We start from the raw sequence: 19,368 nt of genomic DNA, 5'->3' as shown, positions 1-19,368 counted from the left end.
AGAGCTCCTTGCCCAAGAAGAGAGTGATGGAGTGCATCTTGCCAACATCCTCCAGCCCTGCCACCCGGCGGGCAAGGGGGAGGGAACAGATCGGGCGCAACGGCCCGCCCTGCCGTCCCTCCCCCTCCTCCTCGCCGGGGAGCCGCGATGGTGCGCTCCGGCCAGCTGTGCACTGCCGAGTGAGGCGCCAGCCTGTGGGTGCTGCCGGGGGCGGCGGTGGGGAGGGGGGGCCACAGCTGGCGGCGGCGCTGGTCGCGGTGCTCCGCTTGTGGCCAGGGGCGAAGGTGACGAAGGGTCGCGAGGTGCTGGTGCTGCTGAGCAGTTCCGGGCCCCGGATCCCCTGTCTCCCTGTGTGGCGGCCCAGCTATCGACCCCGGGTCCGCGCCAGCAGGAGCCTGGGGAGAAATCAGCGGCGGCGCGACTGCTGGCGGCCGCCGGCTGGATGCAAGACCTGCGTGGTCCGGGCGGCGGACAGCGGTTGTCGACTCCGGGAAGCGCATCGCCCAGCGGAGGAGCTCGACCGCGCTGGCCATGGCCTCCAACTTTAACGACATAGTCAAGCAGGGCTACGTGAAAATCCGCAGCAGGAAGCTAGGGGTGAGTGGTTAACTCGGTTTTCTCCTTCTTCTCTGCTCTGGCGGCCAGGAGGGCTGCTGGGGATGGGGGCGGGGAGAGGTGACCCGCGTGGGTACCAGGGCAGCCGGCCTTGTCCAGATAGTCCGCTTGTTGCTTGACCCGACCAGCGCTTGGCACCTGCCTGAGGTACTCTGCACACGGGCTCTGGAGCGCCTAGGTCCCTGTCCTCAAGTGCGCTGGGCTCATGGTGCCCACAGTCAGAAGTCCAATAGAACACAGGGATTGTCAGTTCCAAAGATATATTAGCCATAGAGATTTATTACATTCGGTGCAACCTACAACGATTTCTCTCAAAAGTGTGTGACTCTGGGGAGAACTGCCGTGTGCTGACAGCAGGTGTAAAAGGTGTCCTTCTTGTGTGTTTAGATTCACCATTTTCTGGTCTTCTTTTTACAAGCCCATTTTGAAATTCTCCTTTGATACCTCATCAACGCAGCGCATTCCTTTTGGCTACAGCAGGGACTTTAACGTACCCTTAATAGTTGCCCACAGTCTGGCTGCCTCACCCGCTGTTTTCCCAGACATGTGTATTTGTCCCAGTGTGTAGGCAAGTGTGCGTTGGTGTACTTACTCGCCCACCACCGTTGCAGAAAAGTCCGTGGAAGCAAAGTTTATGGAATCTTACTTTCTTCTTGAGAGATATTTGGTCTGACTTGGGAGATAACAGTATAAACCTACGCCAGGATATGAGAGGAAAGACAAAACTTATTTGATGATTCGACCGGTATTTTAAAGGGATTGTCCTGAAAAGACCTTGGATATAGATGGAATGGACAGGAAAGAATGGGCGGACAGTAGGGGAGGAGCTGTCCAGATCTGATAGATATGAATGAGAGTGGACTAACTTGCAGGAGACATCCCTAAGTCCACAACTGAGCACGGTGGCAAGCCCAGGTTCATCTGACCACAAAAAGAAAGGGAAATTCAACATAATGTGCCAAAAAGTTCGGGTTTGCCTATTGTCTGCCTTCCTGAGTTCACAAGTTCCTATCCTGAGACTTTCTAGAATCCTTGCTTGGAGGTGGAAAGTTCCCGGATTTCTCTACTGTATGAGTGAGCTTTGCAACTTGTAGAAAGGAAAGGAATGAAGGCTGATGGTGGTAAATTTATGCATAGAAGGGGGATTGTAAATTTGCAAATAAAAGCTATATGCCTTTGGGGCTTGAAAAAAAGGTATAGAGCAGTCAGAGAAAGAAGGGAAGTCATCCTAGAATTCTGAAATGGTTTATGAACCTTTAGCTGGAGGCAAGTGATGGAGACAGCAAGCTGCCTCTGCTGGCATTCTCACTGAAGGCAGACAGGACCAAAGGACACCGGGATTCCTTCTCAAGCTTAAGCAAATTACTAAACCCAGGATGCCTAACAAGCAAGAAATGAAAAGCTAGCTAGGACAACAAAGTTAACATACTTAGTTTCTGTCCCCCAGTTCAGCTCCCCACCTGCTCAAGGGAGGGAGGGACAAGATTTGAAGGGCTTTTCTTAGATAGAAGATCATGTATCCCCTCCCCCAACTAGAGATAGGGGCTGAACCGGTGAAAACCTGCAGTTATCCAAGGAGCCAGTTGCTATTCACAAAGATCCTATATGTGAATCCCATAGCTGTCAGCCAAGAAAGGCTAGAGAGACGTCCTGATGGCTGGAGTCTTCTTTCCTTGGCCTTTGACTCTCTCTGCTCTGACATGGTTCTTATTAATTACCTATCACCTCATTCCTATTAAATTCAAGTTTTATCTCTGTCTTCCAAATGTATAAACTAATGGAAGAATTAAGACCCCTTCCTCATCTCAGTGAAATTTGTTTCTTCTCTCAGTCAAGAAAAACGGGGCTGATAACTCGAGATTCTTCCCCATAGAAGAGTTCCTAGGGTTTATCCCCTTCCTCCATTTATGATATCTAGGATTCTATACTATAAAACCTGGATATGTAGCCTAGTTACACAATAAAGTCTATGGAAAGACCACCAACTGCCTCCAGGGTAACTGTGCATTAAAAGCCTGTGAAATGCCTCTTTAGAACACCATTTCCATCTAACCGTGTATGCTCATGTATATTTAGAGCAAAGAATCTTTTGCTAAATCAACTATTTAAACTTAAGCTGTGTTTTAAAGGACAGACTTCTTTATAAACATTAAAAGTGGAGCTATGTACAAACTATTTTTGTGTTTTACTTCATTTCTGTGTGAAGAATGTGAAACTTAACATCTAATGTTTGAAACCTTTTATCTTTTAAATATTCTTAACCATTTTAGAAAACATAATTTATTAAAGAAACTTCATAATATATATTTATTGTAGGAATAGTCTTAAATTCAAAAGAATAAGTTGAAATGGCAAAGCTTGATACTGTACCATGAGACGGTAAAAGCCTAAGTAACTAAAACAGTGCATGTACTTAAGAATTTAAGCATATGATTATGCCAAAAATCATAGAAATAAAAATTGGATAGTCATTGATATTTATTTTCACAATTAATGGTATATGTTTTTAATTTATGGACTCAAACTACACAATCTTCCAAGAAAACCATTTGAAATTCTGTTGATATATGGTGCTTCTTATGTGGTTTATAGTAAACACTCTATTTAAACATATATATATATATAATTGTAACTGAATTTGTGCTGATATTTGATAAATTACAAAAAGCCATACTTTTAGGAAGCAAATTTTATAAAATCCTTTTGCTTTTTGTAGGTGTCCAGTTGCACACTGCATACCTGTGGCTTAAGAACACATTTCTTTATGAAATATTTTATCATATCCCTTTCTACCTCTAAATGAAGGCTTAGCACTAGGCTGAGGGAAAGACTAAAGCAGTTTTTGATCTTTGGGTATGTTGGTTCCAGGTTATAGCTGCTGGATGGCTTTCCCCATGTTCTTTTGTAGATACTCTACTTATTTGGACAACCATTTATAAAGAAACATTGGATCAGCCTTGAGATTTATCTTAATTCATTAACAATCTTTTATCCCACTTAGAAATATTTATTGTTATTATTATTAATCATCATTTTTATTTTGTGAAGGGTCTCTTGTATTAGCCTTAAGCTAGGATTATAACTGAGGATGATCTTGAACTTCTGATATTTCAACCTCCACCTCTAGATATATAAATGCTATTTGATATGTTTAAATATATATTCTACTATTGTGTGTCTTGAACATTGTTTCAGAAATGGATCTATGATATTCATGTTTATTAATAAATAATTCTCATTAAATACAGAATTAGAATGTATTAAATTTTCTAATTATTTATGATATTTGTTGTAGGTCTTTTCATGTTTATACACACAATACATACATATATATGTTAACTATTATATAATATATTATAGTATGCATACTGTGTCAATTACTTCTGTATTCGTATATATGTGTGCATTTAACATTTTTAAATTTCAAAGTAGAGAGAGATCATATATTCCATCTAATTCTTATACATTAAATAAGACATAAACTTAGAAAATGACATCTATTGTAATAAAATTAACTTATTTTTAGGTTTTTAATCTTAATGTACACATGAGCATACTCTAAAGTCATTGAATTTTAAAAATGTGGAAGTGAAACACACACATTCATGTACACACACAGAGACACACACACATGGAAAAATCAAACCTAGATATGTGGCTAAAATTTTATCTGAAGTGAACAAGGATATAGAATACATAGAAAACTGGAATTCAGAAAGGAGACTATAAAGATTCATAGCTACATTTATGCCCTGACAGATTTACACATTACTGATAGCTTGGTAAAATTGAAAATACTATTTCTTTCCTCAGATATCAGTTACTCTAAGTCAGCATTTCTCAACCTGTGTTTCTCAACCTGTGGTTTATAGCCCTTTGGGGGTTCAATGATCCTTTCAGAAGGATCACCTAAGACCATGGGAAAACACAGATATTTACATTCACATGATTCACAACAGTAGCAAAATTACAGTTATGAAGTAGCAACAAAAATAACTTTATGGTTGGGGTTTACAACAACCTGAAGAAATGTATTAAAGGGTTAGAGCACTAGGAAGGTTGAGAGCCTCTAAGTACTTAAAGAAATCCCTAAAATGATATAATTAACAATTTTATGATACTTTGGTTACATATCTTTGTAATATATACATTCTCAATTTCCTGAAATATTCCCAGAAACACACACCTACTGTTGATATTCTGGAGGATATGTAATAGCATAAAGGACTTGTTTAATGAAAAGTTGTATGTTTGCTATGTGTATCTTCTTTCTGAAGTAGCTTTTATTGATATTTTTCTTGGATAATAATAAGCCACAAGGATATGCCTGTGCAAAACTAGGAAGTACCCAGACCTTTGGACTATTCTGTTTTCACCAACTGTATCATAGAATCTAGAAGATAAAGCATCACCAATATAAACAACAAAAATTACATTTTCCTTAATTTTTAGATGATACCTAGACACTTTAGCTTAAGAGGAAAATTAATTTCTAGCAAGTGAGATTTATCTATTACAAAGGAATATGAAGTGTAATTTCGGTGGCCTCATATTTATTTCCTCTCTCTTTACTGAGTATTTTTGTATTTTTCCTCTTTTGTTTCATTTCATTTTCTTATCTTTTCGGTTTTTTTTTGGACTTTCATAACTTTATCCATAGAGACAATGAATTCTAGACTGAGGATGTTTTTATTAACTTTCCTCATAAACCCCTACTAGCTAGGTTTTAAGATACTCCGTCATTTGTTTTTACACTATTTTGTTATAAGAGTATTATATCTGCCCATCAAATTGAATGATATATTGTGTTTTGTTGTAAACAGAAGATATACATTGAATTATTGTTTTATTCACTATAACTCATTAATTTGGACTCATTAATAGTGGCCATAATTTTTGAGCATGTGCAAGGTATTTTTTCTCCTCCTTTTACTGAATTCATTATAAAATACTGCCTTAAAAACTTAATAGTACAATTACTGAAAACATGAATACATTAGAGCTTATGTTAATCTGAAATGTAATAATATAGAACTCAGTCAGGCTGTTTCTTATGTGTTCTGCATTTTTCAGGTTATAAAAAGTTCTCAGATATCTTATGTAATTCTTCCAACATTATTTTTGTCTGTACATTTCATTTTTATTCCTATTTTACTTATGAAGTAAAATCTTAAAAAAGTGAAATGTGTCAATTAGAGTTATAGAAAGTCATGCTGTGTTTGTTTGTTTGCCCATTGAAAACAAGGCTTTAACTTCAAGCTCAGCATTGTATTTACTGTATAATAGTTATCATCTTACTACAAACATCAAAAACAACACATTCATGTGTACTCCCAAAATATAAATACACTTTTCCTTAAAGTTTTGTGTATATGGGAGTCTTGCAATTTTGTAACAAGCTCTCTGACTGGACCAGTGATCTGGCTGGTTAATATGATCGGGCCATCCTACTCTGTGCCATACCACAGCTCTAAACTGCAGGTGCTCATCACCACTCAAACTTCCTATACTTTCTGGGCATCTAAATTCAGGTCCTCATGCTTCTCCAGTTAACACTCTACCAACTGAGCTACCTCCATAGCTACCAAAATAAATACATATTTTGTTCATTGCTCAACTGGTATAAAGCTACCATTGTCATTTATAGCACTCAAATTTATTTGGATCACGACTAAAGAAAACATTAGAGGAAGAACTTACACCACACTAAAAGGCTTTCTAGAAACACTTTTTAAGGCCACCACTTGGCACAGTCCCAAGTCCATATGCATTTATTATGATTTCACATTTGGCTAGTTCATCCTTTAAAATAACCCATTCAGGGCCGCTATTAGTTGTTAGTGTCAGAGTAGAGTTTGAAACATTTAAAATATATTTAAATGTATATTTATCTATGTGGTAATTTGAACAAGAATGTCTGCTATAGGCTCAAATGCTTGTATGCTTGGTTCTCAATTGGTGGAACTGTTTTGGAAAGATTAGCAGATGTAAATTTGTTGGAGGATGTGTATCACTGTAGGAGGTTTTGGGAGCTTCAACAACCTTACTTCTTTCTCAGTGTGCTCTCTCTGACTCCTGCCTGTGAGATGTGAGACGTCAGATGTTGCTTCTACTGCCTATACCATTCCTTATAGCCAACATAATGGATTCTAAAACTCTAACGCCATAAGCAAAATTATATATTTTCTTTTTTTAAGTTACCTTAACAATGATGGTTCATCACAGCAATAGAAAAGCAACTAATACCGAAGTTGGTACCAGGAAGTGGACTATTCCTTTGAAGACCCTAACTATGCTGTTTTTAAGTGGAGAAATGTGAAGAGTTGGGAACTTTGGAGTAGGAACGTGGTTGAACATTGTCAACAGAGCTTACTAGGCCATCCTAGTAGGAGTTTTCTCAAGAAGTTTCATAGCTGAAGAATATTAGTCACTGGGCTAGAGATGGTTCTTTTGATATTTTATGTGGAGTAGAGGGTGGACAGATGTGGCTTCTTTATTCCTCTGCCATAAGAATTTGCCTAAGGCTAATTAAAAAAGTAATGGAATAATGTATTTGGCAAATCAGTCTAATATTGGGTCTGTTCTGTGGTTATTAGTTATCATTTTTATGCAGGTCTACTAAATAAAGGTGAAACTGTGGCAAAAAGAAATAAAAAATGTAAAGTTTGAAGGGAAAAAGAACATAAGGAAATTTAATGTTGGAACCATGGCTTGTGCTGAAAGAGGAAAGAAGATTGAGTGGGGACCTGATTTGAAATGTAGTAAAGGGTGGGGTGCTTTCAGTGTGTTACTCCACCTAGCTAAGCGTCTAACTTGGAGAAAGGAAAGATCTGAGGAACTGTATGCTCCTAAAAAGCAACAACAAATTCGAGCTGCTACAAATGTGGCTCAAGGGTGGCAGGGTTTACCTGAAGTTGGTTTTCAAATTTGGCAGTATCATTCATGGGGTTCTGGCTTTAGAGTCACGAAGGATGTGCTGGTAAAAAAGGGCTTTGGGATCTCCGTCAACAGTTAAGGTTACACAACATGGGGTAGAACAATAAGTATATAAAATCCCTAAGAGGAATGGGGTATTTACCAAAGAGGGCGGTATGTGAGGATTGTAACCAGCCAAAGAAACAAATTTATGTTGTAGGCAAAGAAACTAGAGTGATAGGGCCAGGCGGATGGAGCTACCATGTTTGAAGTTTCTCCTGCTGGATTTTGATCTTGCTTTGATTCTTTAGTTTCTAGTATCCCTGCCCTTCCACCATTCCTCTCCTTTGAAATGGTAATGTACATTCTGTGCCATTGCATGCTGGAAATGTGTAATTTGCTTTTTAATTTTACAGGGAATTCCAATGAAGATAGTGCCTTGAGTCTTAGACATTAGGCTTTAAAACAGTACTGAGATTGTGAAAGATGATGGGGAGTTTTGAAGTTGGGCAAAATGTATTTTGCGTTATGATACCCCCACAAGTCTATAGGGGTATGGAACTAGAATGTTGTAATCTGTAAAAGAATGGTAACATAGGCTCATATGTTTGAGTATTTATTCTTAGCTGGTTCAAGAGCTTGGGAAAGATTAGGAGATGTGGCTCTGTTGGGGGATGCATGTCACAGTCTAGTAGCTTTGAGGCTCCAAACCCTCCCTTTATTCCCTGTGTTATCTTTCCACCTCAAGCTTGTGGGATATGGGCTCTCAGGTGCTTCTCTGGACACCTGCGGCCATTGTTTCACTCCATGATCATGGACTCTAACTTTGAATCAAGAAACCCAATTAAGTGCTTTCTTTGATAAGTTGCCTTGACCATAGTATTTTATTACAGCAATAGAAAATTAACGCAACTGATCTTTCTTTATAAATATGATCTTTTGTTTAAGGTGATTAAATATTACATTCACACAAATTTGAATGGAAGTGGGTTTATGTAAAGGAAAAAATGTTTAGTAATTATACTAGTTTCCTGAGATCTGAGAAATCAATAGGTAATACTAAGTGATGTAATCACAAGATTACAAGATTGTTATATCTGCAAGAGATATAACAATGAATCCCAAATTCTTAAGCATATCAAGCCCTGCACTGTGTCATGTGTTTATCTAAACTTTATCTAAAACACTATGCTATTCTTGTTTATATTTGTCTTAGTGATTTTAAGGGTCAGATTGTGATGCTGAGATATTTAATTAATATCTTTTTAATTTTTCTTCTTTTAAACTATCAAAAACTATCTTACATCCATAACTTTAAAAATAGGATATATTATAGATATAATTACATAGAATATAACTTCTACTACAATTTTCTTCATTTTTAACTGTAAATGTGGTATTGCTTTTGTCTGACTATTCACTATTACTTAAGATGTATGTATGTGTATATCTTTATGGGCACTTGCATATATATACACATAATTATACATATATTAAACAGCAATATAAAACTATTAAGTATAATATGTATCTATTTTCAAATAGCCTGTGAATTCACTAACATGCAAACACTTACATGATGTTTTTTCCTACCACAGTTACAGGTTCAGAAATATTCATAAAATACTTTAGAAGGGCACTAGAAATAATTTTATTATACATTGTTGCATTCTTGGACTATTCCTTATTTTGTAAAACAAAATAAGTAGAATAGTCTAAAACTGACAATTGGTATAATTTTCCAAATCACTATTATTTTAAAAGGGATAAATCAATAAAATATTATATTTAGCTTTATTTTATAGAAATCTGGGAGTTTTTCTCATATAGCAAAAATTAGAATAAAAGTACACTTTCCATAATTGAAGTTACTTTGACAAACATATCTTGTTGTAGTTTAGCTTTCCAGCAAATATAAATATATTTACCTGAATGCTTTAATGACCTAGAACCAATGTTTAAGTAATTATCTGTCATATTTCTAATGTTTACTGTACTATCACACACTTAGAAATGTTTCTGCATTGACAAGAAAAGTCCTCTAAGCAAATGTATTATGATGTTTATTCATAGTGTTTAGCATAAATATGATCCACTAAATGTGGGCACAAAATGAAATACATATAACACATAAGAATTTGGAACTCAGAAGAAGACTAAACCCATTGTTACTCTTGTTGGTAGAGTGAACCTGAGAGAGCAGGGCCTGAAATTGAAACAGACTAAAGTCTCATGAAATCAGCAACTTTTTAAAGAGCATTTTCACCAGAGCAAAGTATACAATCACAAGGATAAGCCACACATGGCAAAAACATGTTTTTGAGAGGCCTATAAATAAATAACAATATACAGCTGTAATGAATAATCTGAAGCAATCTCACTCCTATCTGCTACACCTGGGAGGGGCATGAAAGCACATTCTAAAAACAAGTCACCTTGGCTCTAGCCACATGTGTAGCAGAGGATGGACTTGTTGGGCATCAATAGGAGGAGAGGCCCTTGGTCCTGTCAAGGCTTGATGTCCCAGTGTAGAGGAATGTCAGGATGGGGAGGCAGGAGTTGGTGGGTGGGGAAGCACCCTCATAGAAGCAGGGGAAGGAGGGAGTGGGGATGGGATAGGGGGTTTCTGGAGGGGAAACCTGGAAAGGGGATAACATTTGAAATGTAAATAAAGAAAATATCCAATAAAAGAAAAAAAAACAACTCAAGTTATAGAGGAACAGAAATTAAGACTCTTGTCTTAGAGTTTTCTCAGAAATCTTCTCACACAGCTCTTTGTTCATGGACTGTGTTCCAATATAAACCTACATCTTATGTTTACTTATGCTGTAGTTATATATTTTTTAAATTTAAAAAGCCATAGATACATATTCTACTTAACTATAAAGCTTTATTCTTACGCCTGATCCTTTCTCATGGAAGTGGCCTGGCATCTAAGCACAAATTAGCTTTTGCTCCAAGTGTTTTCCGTGTGATGCCAGGGTTGAGAGCCATTGTTAAAAACTGAAGAAACCAGAACAAACAGGAAGTGCACGGCTTGTTGGTGAGTACTTTTAATATTAGACATGTGGAAGGCAGCTAAGTAAGCATGCTTTGCAGTGTAGAAAGAAGAACTCCAATTGTATTCTTGTCTTAGCAACTTACTTTGTAGCTAAGATTTAAACTGGAATTTATCAGTCATATGGATCCAGGGAAGATTTTGAGTTAAAAACAAAAGAAGCTTTTAACAGTGGAAACAAAACAAGCATTTATATCATATAAATTTATTTAAGCAGGAGTATTACAGAAGAAATATGTCTCACTGTTGCTACTGTCAAAAGACAAAAACATCATCAAATGACTTAATGGCTATTGTAGTCTTCTGCTTTTGCTTAGTCTTAAACTGTCATCTAGCCATCCATTTCTAATTCAAACTAATGTGAAATCTAAGAAATCCCTTTCTGTTTACAGCAACATATTTTGTTGCTTGCAACAAATGCATAGGAATGTCTAGATGGCATTATTGGAGGAAACTCAAACTGTAGAAACAATATATTAAAATAGTATCATGAGCCATAAATATTAAGTACTTTTCCTAGGAAGAGGTGGTCATAAGAAATTACTTCTCCCTGCACACAGTACTTGTTTTATTAAAGTTTAAGAATACAATATTAAAATTGTGTTCATTCAAGGAGATACATAAAATCTTTGATATAAAGAAACATTAGTATTATACTATTAATAAAAATGTTTGAAGCTGAAGTGAAGGTTGAGCTTTCATAACGTCAGAAAAAGGGAAATTCTCACACAAACTCATATTTCTGACAAAGTTCAAGGACAATTTAATGATGAATAAACAGATACCTTTTCAATTGGGCTGCTGCTGTGATTAGACATACATAAACAAACTGTGTGAAGATCAACATCAACTTAACACTTGGAAACTCATAAGAGACCATAGATTAATGTGTGAAACTTAACACTATGAAACGTTTCATAAAATCATGAAAGAAATTATTGGAAAGTAGGACAAATAAAAAGATCTTACATCATGCCAAAGCAAGATCCATCAAAGGACAACTTGATAAATGCATTCCATCAAAAATAAAATGTTAGTACCTTGAAGAATTCTATTATGATCATAAAGATACTGATAATTATAGAAATATTTACAAATGTCCTTCCTTTGACAAAAATAAAAAACCTAATCTCCCACTTCCAAAAAAAAGTTCTTTCAAATTCTATCAAAATATAATCAAATTGGACTTAACGGCTACTCAGAATGAGGGAATTATTTTGTGGCACTAGTAACATGGCCCACTACCCGTGGCTGGTGAGGTCATGTAACCTAGAAGGTAATCTACTGCTGCTACTTCTTTGATAATCTACTGCTGCTATTTCTTTGTAAATTTCACTTTTATTTCCTCAAATGAAGTGATAAAATGAGAGCTGTGCCTAAACTGTGTGAATATCTGGCTTGGGCTGAGCCCAGTGCATTTCCTTCTCTGTTCTAACTGTCCCTCGGCCTAAGCCTGTCTTAGGGTTTGTATTCCTGCACAAAACAATATGACCAAGAAGCAAGTTGGGGAGGAAAGGGTTTATTCAGCTTACACTTCCACATTGCTGTTCATCACCAAAATTCAGGACAGGAACTCTCGCAGGGGAGGAAATTGGAGGCAGGAACTGATACAGAGGCCATGAAGGGGTGCTGCTTACTGGATTGCTTCTCCTGGCTTGTTCAGCTTGCTTTCTTATAGAACCCAGGATTACCAGGCACCACCCACAATGGGCCCTCCCCACTTGATCACTAATTGAGAAAATGCCTTACAGCTGGATCTCATGGAAGCATTTCCTCAAGGGAGGCTCTCTTTCTCTGTGATAACTTCAGCTTGTGTCAAGTTGACACGCAAAACTAGCCAGTACAGCCTGGAAACCTCTAGCCCCCATAAAATCTAATCTTCCAAGCTGACTGATTCAATCCAGCTTCTCTTAGCTTCTTACTGAATTGCTCTGCCTGGCCTCATACTAACTTTGACAATATGTTCTAATTTTCTGACTCCGCATTCCTGACTCATTCTGTCTTCATCTGTGTCTAGCTTGTTCTCCCTGTAACTTATCTCTGTAAATCTCTTCAAGTAAAACACACACACACACACACCACCTACCATATAACATACCACACATTTTTCTGTCTCGATGCTCTTAAGTAACCTCTTTTCCTCTGTTATTCTCATATGATTTTGGGCTATTCTATCTCCAACTCATTCTGTCAAATATTTGTCTTACATGTCACTTTGTATACCTCACAATTAGATGTCAATTTCAACATGGCTACTTCCTCTACAAACTATCCTTACCTTCATTGTTAAGCATTAAACATGTGAACCAAGGCTATTCTGTATTTCAGCCAGATCATACTATAATCTAGGGTGTATCTGTATTCCAGACAAAATATATCTTTGGATATGATCCCTTGCTAGAGCAATCACATCGCTGGATTAAAATTCCTCTATACTCATCCAAACCAATACAAAGTCTAATTACATCCTAAATACATATTTTTACACCTTCAGATAATTGTAGGTCTCATCTGTCACCAGATAAACTTCTTTTTGTTGTATATGGAGTACATTGCAAGGAACATAAGATTCTAGGATATCCCACACCAATTTATCTATGACTGTAACACAATCTGTATGCCTAAGGCTCAGAAAATACCTTGGAAGAGAGGCTACAGAGATTGAAAGTTCCAGAGGACAAGGATTTCTGCTCTGTGATTATGTATTTTATATCTCACAGGAAAGCTAAACCCATGGAATCTCAGCAATGTGATTGCCTTAAAAAGAACTGAACAATGACAACACCAGTTGACATCCCAATGTAGAGGGAAGAAATCTCAGAAAACCCACCCTTAGATAAAGAACTCTAGGTAATTAATGCCTGCTGAGAGAAGGAGAATTAGCCTTCTCCAAGGACAAGCCCTCTAATTGGTTATTAAATGTCAAATGGTAAGCCTTAAAAACATATATATACAAACAACACTAAGTGGACTTTAGCAGGTTGTTTTATATATTTATTCACACACACACACACACACACACACACATATATGTATATATGTGTATATATAAATATATATATATGTAGAGTGAAGGCATGTGTTTAAAAGGGGACAGATAATCAGAGAAAGTTGGAGGAAGAAGGAAAATGACATAAATACAATATTCATACATGAAAGTGAAAACATGAATGGAATTTTTAAAAAGACAAAAGTAAATATTTATAGCAAATTTATGAACAGACATTTGACACTTACTATCATTAACCGTATGAGGCCAAATATCCAATCATGATGAATGACTAAATACCAGTACATAAAGCTAAAATAAAAAGCAATGATGTCATCAAACACCATCAAAGATGCAACAAAATTGGCATTCACAGACACTGCTAGTGGGAATTTGAAATGGTTCAGACATCCTTCTAGAAGACAATTCAGTTTTCTATAAAAACAAACAAACAAACAAACAAACAATCTGTCAGTTTGAGTTGTAATCAGCAATAATTGTGTATATTTAAGCTAAATAAGGTGATGTTTTGATACATGCATACAATGTAAAATGATTACCACCATCCAGCTAATTAGCACTTCTATCATTTCATGTATCACCTCACAATGAGAGTGTATAGAAAACATTGAATAACTTCTTCTCTTTGGGGGAAGTTTTAAGAAGCCAGGCAAATGCATTATGTAGATTCCACATGCTGTAGTTTTGTCTGTTCATCTTATGTTTAATATAAACATAATTTTGTACACCTTGACCAATGACTTCTACACTCTTTACTCTTCAAACTCTGGCAATTACTATTTTCCTATCAGTGAATTTGACTCTTTTAGATTGTACATCTGAGACCAGGTCATGTTTGTCTGTTCCTGGCTTATTCTTATATAATACCACCCCCCATGTTTATTGTGTTGTTTCTCATTTAATTCTTTTAAAAGAGTATTCAATATTGTTCTGCTTTCATTCACATATTTTCCATTAATTGATATTGAAGTTGATATACACTATTTTGAATAAGGCCTCAAGGAACATGGAAATACATATGTCTTCTTGAAACATGATGTTCTGTCCTTTGGATGTATATCTCAAAGTGAGAGTGATGTATGATGGAGTTCTTTTGTCAATTTTATGATTAAAATTTTGTCATAGTATCCTTATGTTCTTCAACCCCCCAAATTTACTAAGATTGCTTTGTATCTTTAGCCTTATCAGTACTTATTATCTTCTGTCTTTTTGGTATTAATCTTTTTAATATGTGTGAAGCAAAGTGTCATTGGTATTTTCATTTACATGTCGTTAATTTTTGACTGTTGTAAGATTTTTCTCATATACTTATCTATTTTTAACTGGGGTTTTATTTACATTTTATTGTTATTTGAATTTCTTACGTATTTGGATTTTTAAAACAGAGAGTGGAAGGGAGGGAAGAAGGAACGGAAGGAGGGAAGGAAGGAGGGAGAGAGAGAAAGAGAGATAGAGGAAAAGAGAGAGAGAGAGAGAGAGAGAGAGAGAGAGAGAGAGAGAGAATGTTTGTGTGACATGTCTGTGCCAAAGACAGTGGCCAAATAATTGCAAATGGAGATATTTATGAGGCATTTCTTGATTATCAATTCATGTATTCAAGTAGGAAGGCCCAATCTACACTGGGTAGTTCCAGCCTATGATACATGGGCCCGAGCTGTAAAATGTCTGAGCAAGACAAGGAAAAGAAGCTAGTAAGCACTGTTTTTCCTCCATGAGCTCTGCTTTGGTTCCTGCTTCTAGGCCGTTTTGCTGACTTCCTGTCTTGATTTAAATTAATGATGGACTCTAAACTGTAAGCCAAATGAACCTTTGCTTCCCAAGTTGCAATGGATCATGGTATTTGTTTATCAAAGCAGTAGAAGGCAAACTAGAACAACTTGCCATATAACAGTATTGGTCATATACATGGCTCTTTTTTTAATGAACTAGGAGTCTCCATCTTCTACCTTAATTTTCCAAGACATTTAGCCCAAACCAAGTAAGAAACATGGTAAGATCTGTTTTAACATTTCATGTTTAACTTGTTTTTTGTTTAACAAAATAATCAAATTTTAACGACACCAGACTGTCTCATCTAGCACCTCACCTTTTCTTTCTCTCTGGGTTCATGGAATACATATTTGTACCCAGAAGGCAGTATGATAATAAGCTCTGTGAACACTGAATGTCCAAACAGCTGCAGCTACAGAGACCAGGATATGAATGTGGTCTTGGTCTATATGAATGTGGTGACTAATGCACACATTGCATGGAGATATAGTCCACTCTGAATACCAAAGATTCCTGGAGAGCTCTGAAGATGCCACTTTAGACTATAATCTGATTTTGTCAGAATATCTTGTACTTCTATTGCTTTAGCTTCCTTTTAGTGTAGTTTATGAGTTCCAACACATAAAGACAGGTGCTTCAATTCCTAGTGTGGAAGGTAACATCATCAGTGATTTCTCAGATTTCTTTATCACTACCAGAGTTATTTATTTCATTCACCACCTCTAATGGCAAATTGATAATATTTATATTGCTAACTGTCATACAGATAAGAAATAGCTCTTTGTTTTTATTTTTAATACATGAAACACTTTATAGAAGTAGTCCTGTAAGAAAAAATATAGTTCTAAAATAGGTGTTCTTTCCTTTCTTAGCATGTGAGTTTTTTAACTTACAATCTCCTCCCTTGTATTGATGATTACAGTATTTTGTCTCTAAAGCAACTTTCCATATATTTTTGCTTTAGAAAACCCATTGTTTCATCATTGTTGATATGATATGAGCCATAGCTCAAGTATTTGAGTCTTTTTAGAGACAGAATATAGTACAGGGGAAAAGCCCAAGAGAGAGAAATATTTGGGGGATTCTACTGATATTTTAAGTCTATAACTCATTTATAAATGTCAAATTACAAATGACAGCATACCATAGACATGGGGCATGCAGTATCTTTTAACTTGTTGCTATTGAAATTTCAAAATAACACTAATTTGGCTTTCTAAAATTAAGCAGTATCACCAATTTGGAATGTTCTATATTGTATCATTGGGACATAAAGTCTCTTTGCCTTGAGTAACAATATTTGCTGGGTTTACACTTAGAACAACACAAGCATCTAGGTTATATAGTAACATGACCAATTGTTGCTGACATATTACTGTGACAATGTTATTCTCATAGATTGATACCTGTAAAAAAAAAAAAGAAAAAAAGAAAAAAGAAAAAAAGAGAGAAAAAGTGTTCAGGGAACCTGTGTGGAAGTTGCCATCATGATAAATCTTGATTTCACTTTAGCCTGAGACTCCAGGCATCCTCAACTAGAATGGTGGGGCTGCCGGCTTTTGTCTGATTAACATGGCTCAGTTATTCACAGGTAGTTTTTTTGAATGTCACCTCTATTCGTGTGGCATCCTCTAGAAGTACAGTATCACCCAGGAAGCCTTTTACTTGTATATTATCTTCCGACAGCCCTCTAGCAGGGTTTCTTCTAATGCTGGTACTGATCACATAGCCCTAAGTGGCCAGGAGCCCTCCTCCTGAGAAACTACTGTAATAGTGCTCCCACTGGTCTCCTCTTGAAAACCATTGACTATTTTCATAAGAATCTTTTAGTTCTGACAGTTTTATTTATTTAGTCTCTGATTGTTTTGTTCACACCCCAATAAAGCATAAATTAGGCACTTTAATTTTTGTTCACACTTTTCCCTCTTTTTGCTAATAAAGTTTTTATTGTTTTCTTTTCCCCCTTTTATTAAACATAGATTCTTTTGTCATACAATATATCCTAATTACAGTTCCTCCTCCATGTACTCCTATCAGGATCCAGTACTTTCTGTCTCACATTAAAAGATAACAGTCATACAAGTCATACACTTGCTTGGTTAGAGTCACACCATGGTTTTTTATATTATTTGTGACTATTGTGAAGGGTGTCATTTCCCTAATTTCTTTCTCAGCCTGTTTATCCTTCAAGTAGTGGAAGCCTACTGATTTGTTTGAGTTGATTTTATATCCAGCCACTTTGTTGAAGTTGTTTATCAGATTTAGGAGTTCTCTGGTGGAAGTTTTAGGGTCACTTAAGCATACTATCATATCATCCCTGGTATAGCTGTCTCCTTAGAGGTCTGCCAGAGCCTGATATATACAGAGGAGGATGCTCGCAGCTAACCATTGAGCTGATCATGGAGTTCCCAATGGGGGAATGAGAGAGAAGACTGAAGGAGCTGAAGGGGTTTGTGGCCCCATGGGAAGAGCAACAACACCAACCAATCAGAGCTCCCAGGGTCTAAACCACAGCCTGGGAGCGAATAGGGAGGGACCCATGGCTCCAGCTGTATATGTAGAGGAGGATGACATTGTCAGGCATAGGTAGGTGAGAAAGTCCTTGGTCCAGTGAAGGCTGGATGCTCCAGTGTGGGAGAAATTGTGGGTGGGGAGGTGGGAGGGTGAGTGGAGGCATATTCCCATAGAAGAAGGAGGAGGGGGGATCGATAGGGGGTCCCTGGGTGGGAGAGTATGAGGAAAGGGGATTACATCTGAAATGTAAATAAAATATTCAATAAAATAAATTTAAAAAAAGAGAACAGTCTTCTAAGAGATAGCAGTAAACACAGAAAAGAAAGTGTATTAAGCTAAAACAAAACCATCAGAGTTGGACAAGGTCCATCAACCGAAGGAAAAGTGTCTTAAGAGAAGGGACAAGAATTACACCCACTTATTCACATAAAAATACTAGAATGAAAGCTATAATCTGTATTTAGAGGATCAGGTGCAGAGCCATGCCAGCTGCTTCAATCTGTGAGTTCATGTGATTTTTGCTCACTTGGAGGATTTTTTTTCTCCTGGTGACCTCCAAAGAGACCTAATATATTTACATAACATTTCATTCAAACACAAAAGAATGTACCTTCCTCCTCTCTGCACCTCATGGAATTTTCCAAAATTGACAACATACTCAGCCACAAAGCAGGTCTCAACAGATACATGAAAATTGAAATAACTCCCTACATTCAATCAGACCACCCTGAATTAAAGCTGTGTATCAACAATGATAGAAACAACAGAAACCTTACAAACTCATGGAAATCTAACAACTCAATATTGAAAGAAAAATTGTTCTCACTTTCAATTCTCAAGTTTGCATTGCCCAAATTTCTGTGACATGATTCCTGCCCAGTACTCCTTGTGACTCTATCAACTTGAATCAGGAACCGTTTCTTATGTAAATAAAGAGATTATGGTGGTTAGTTCCATTTCCACTTATAAAATTCTTTGGTGTTACACCCAGGAAAGGTAGCTGGATTTTTCCTTTATCTCACCACATCCAGTCATTATTATGTCTCTCAGGGGCTGTACAGTGAGTTCAGAACCCTCAAAACTTTCACAGAGAAACATTCTGCATCTCTAGCTTCAAAGTTCCGGAGTTGCGAGTTGCCTTGACTTTAATTTTTGTGTTTGTTTGTTTTGTTTTTAACTGTCTTTTGAGTTAACCTTATATGTTTGGTAAGACTCATTTTCTAAATTTCAACAAGAAACTTGTAATTCTCCCTCTCCTCTTAACATTTCCTACAATTTCTCATTATCTTGAGTACTAATTAGAATTAAAGTAGCAATGCAAAGCTTTCCACAATGCCTGCCATTGTTACATTTAGCTTTCTAGTACAATATTTTAAATATACAGGAAATGAGAGGAAATTATATACCTTTGTGTATAAACTATCCACATTTACAAACATTGTTCAGTAGTCTTTTTCTATTTTTTCTGCTTTTCTTTCTTATTTAT

The 19,368-nt window shown here is 36.7% G+C and overlaps 1 protein-coding gene across 1 annotated transcript in view; it reads left to right on the top strand.

Annotated features, from left to right (window-relative positions):
- Positions 1 to 492: 492 nt before the first annotated feature.
- Dok6 (docking protein 6) overlaps positions 493 to 19,368 on the top strand; it is a 411,556-nt gene continuing 392,680 nt past the window's right edge. The window contains exon 1 of the mRNA XM_028768962.1: positions 493 to 597. Coding sequence (XP_028624795.1) covers positions 532 to 597 — 66 coding nt within the window. The 5' untranslated portion in view covers positions 493 to 531. The remainder of the gene's footprint in view (positions 598 to 19,368) is intronic.

The sequence above is a fragment of the Grammomys surdaster genome, unplaced genomic scaffold, assembly GCF_004785775.1.
Source record: "Grammomys surdaster isolate TR1022 unplaced genomic scaffold, NIH_TR_1.0 189, whole genome shotgun sequence".
Taxonomy (NCBI): domain Eukaryota; kingdom Metazoa; phylum Chordata; class Mammalia; order Rodentia; family Muridae; genus Grammomys; species Grammomys surdaster.
Note: the sequence above shows the minus strand (reverse complement) of the source record. Positions and strands in the feature narration are given on the sequence as shown.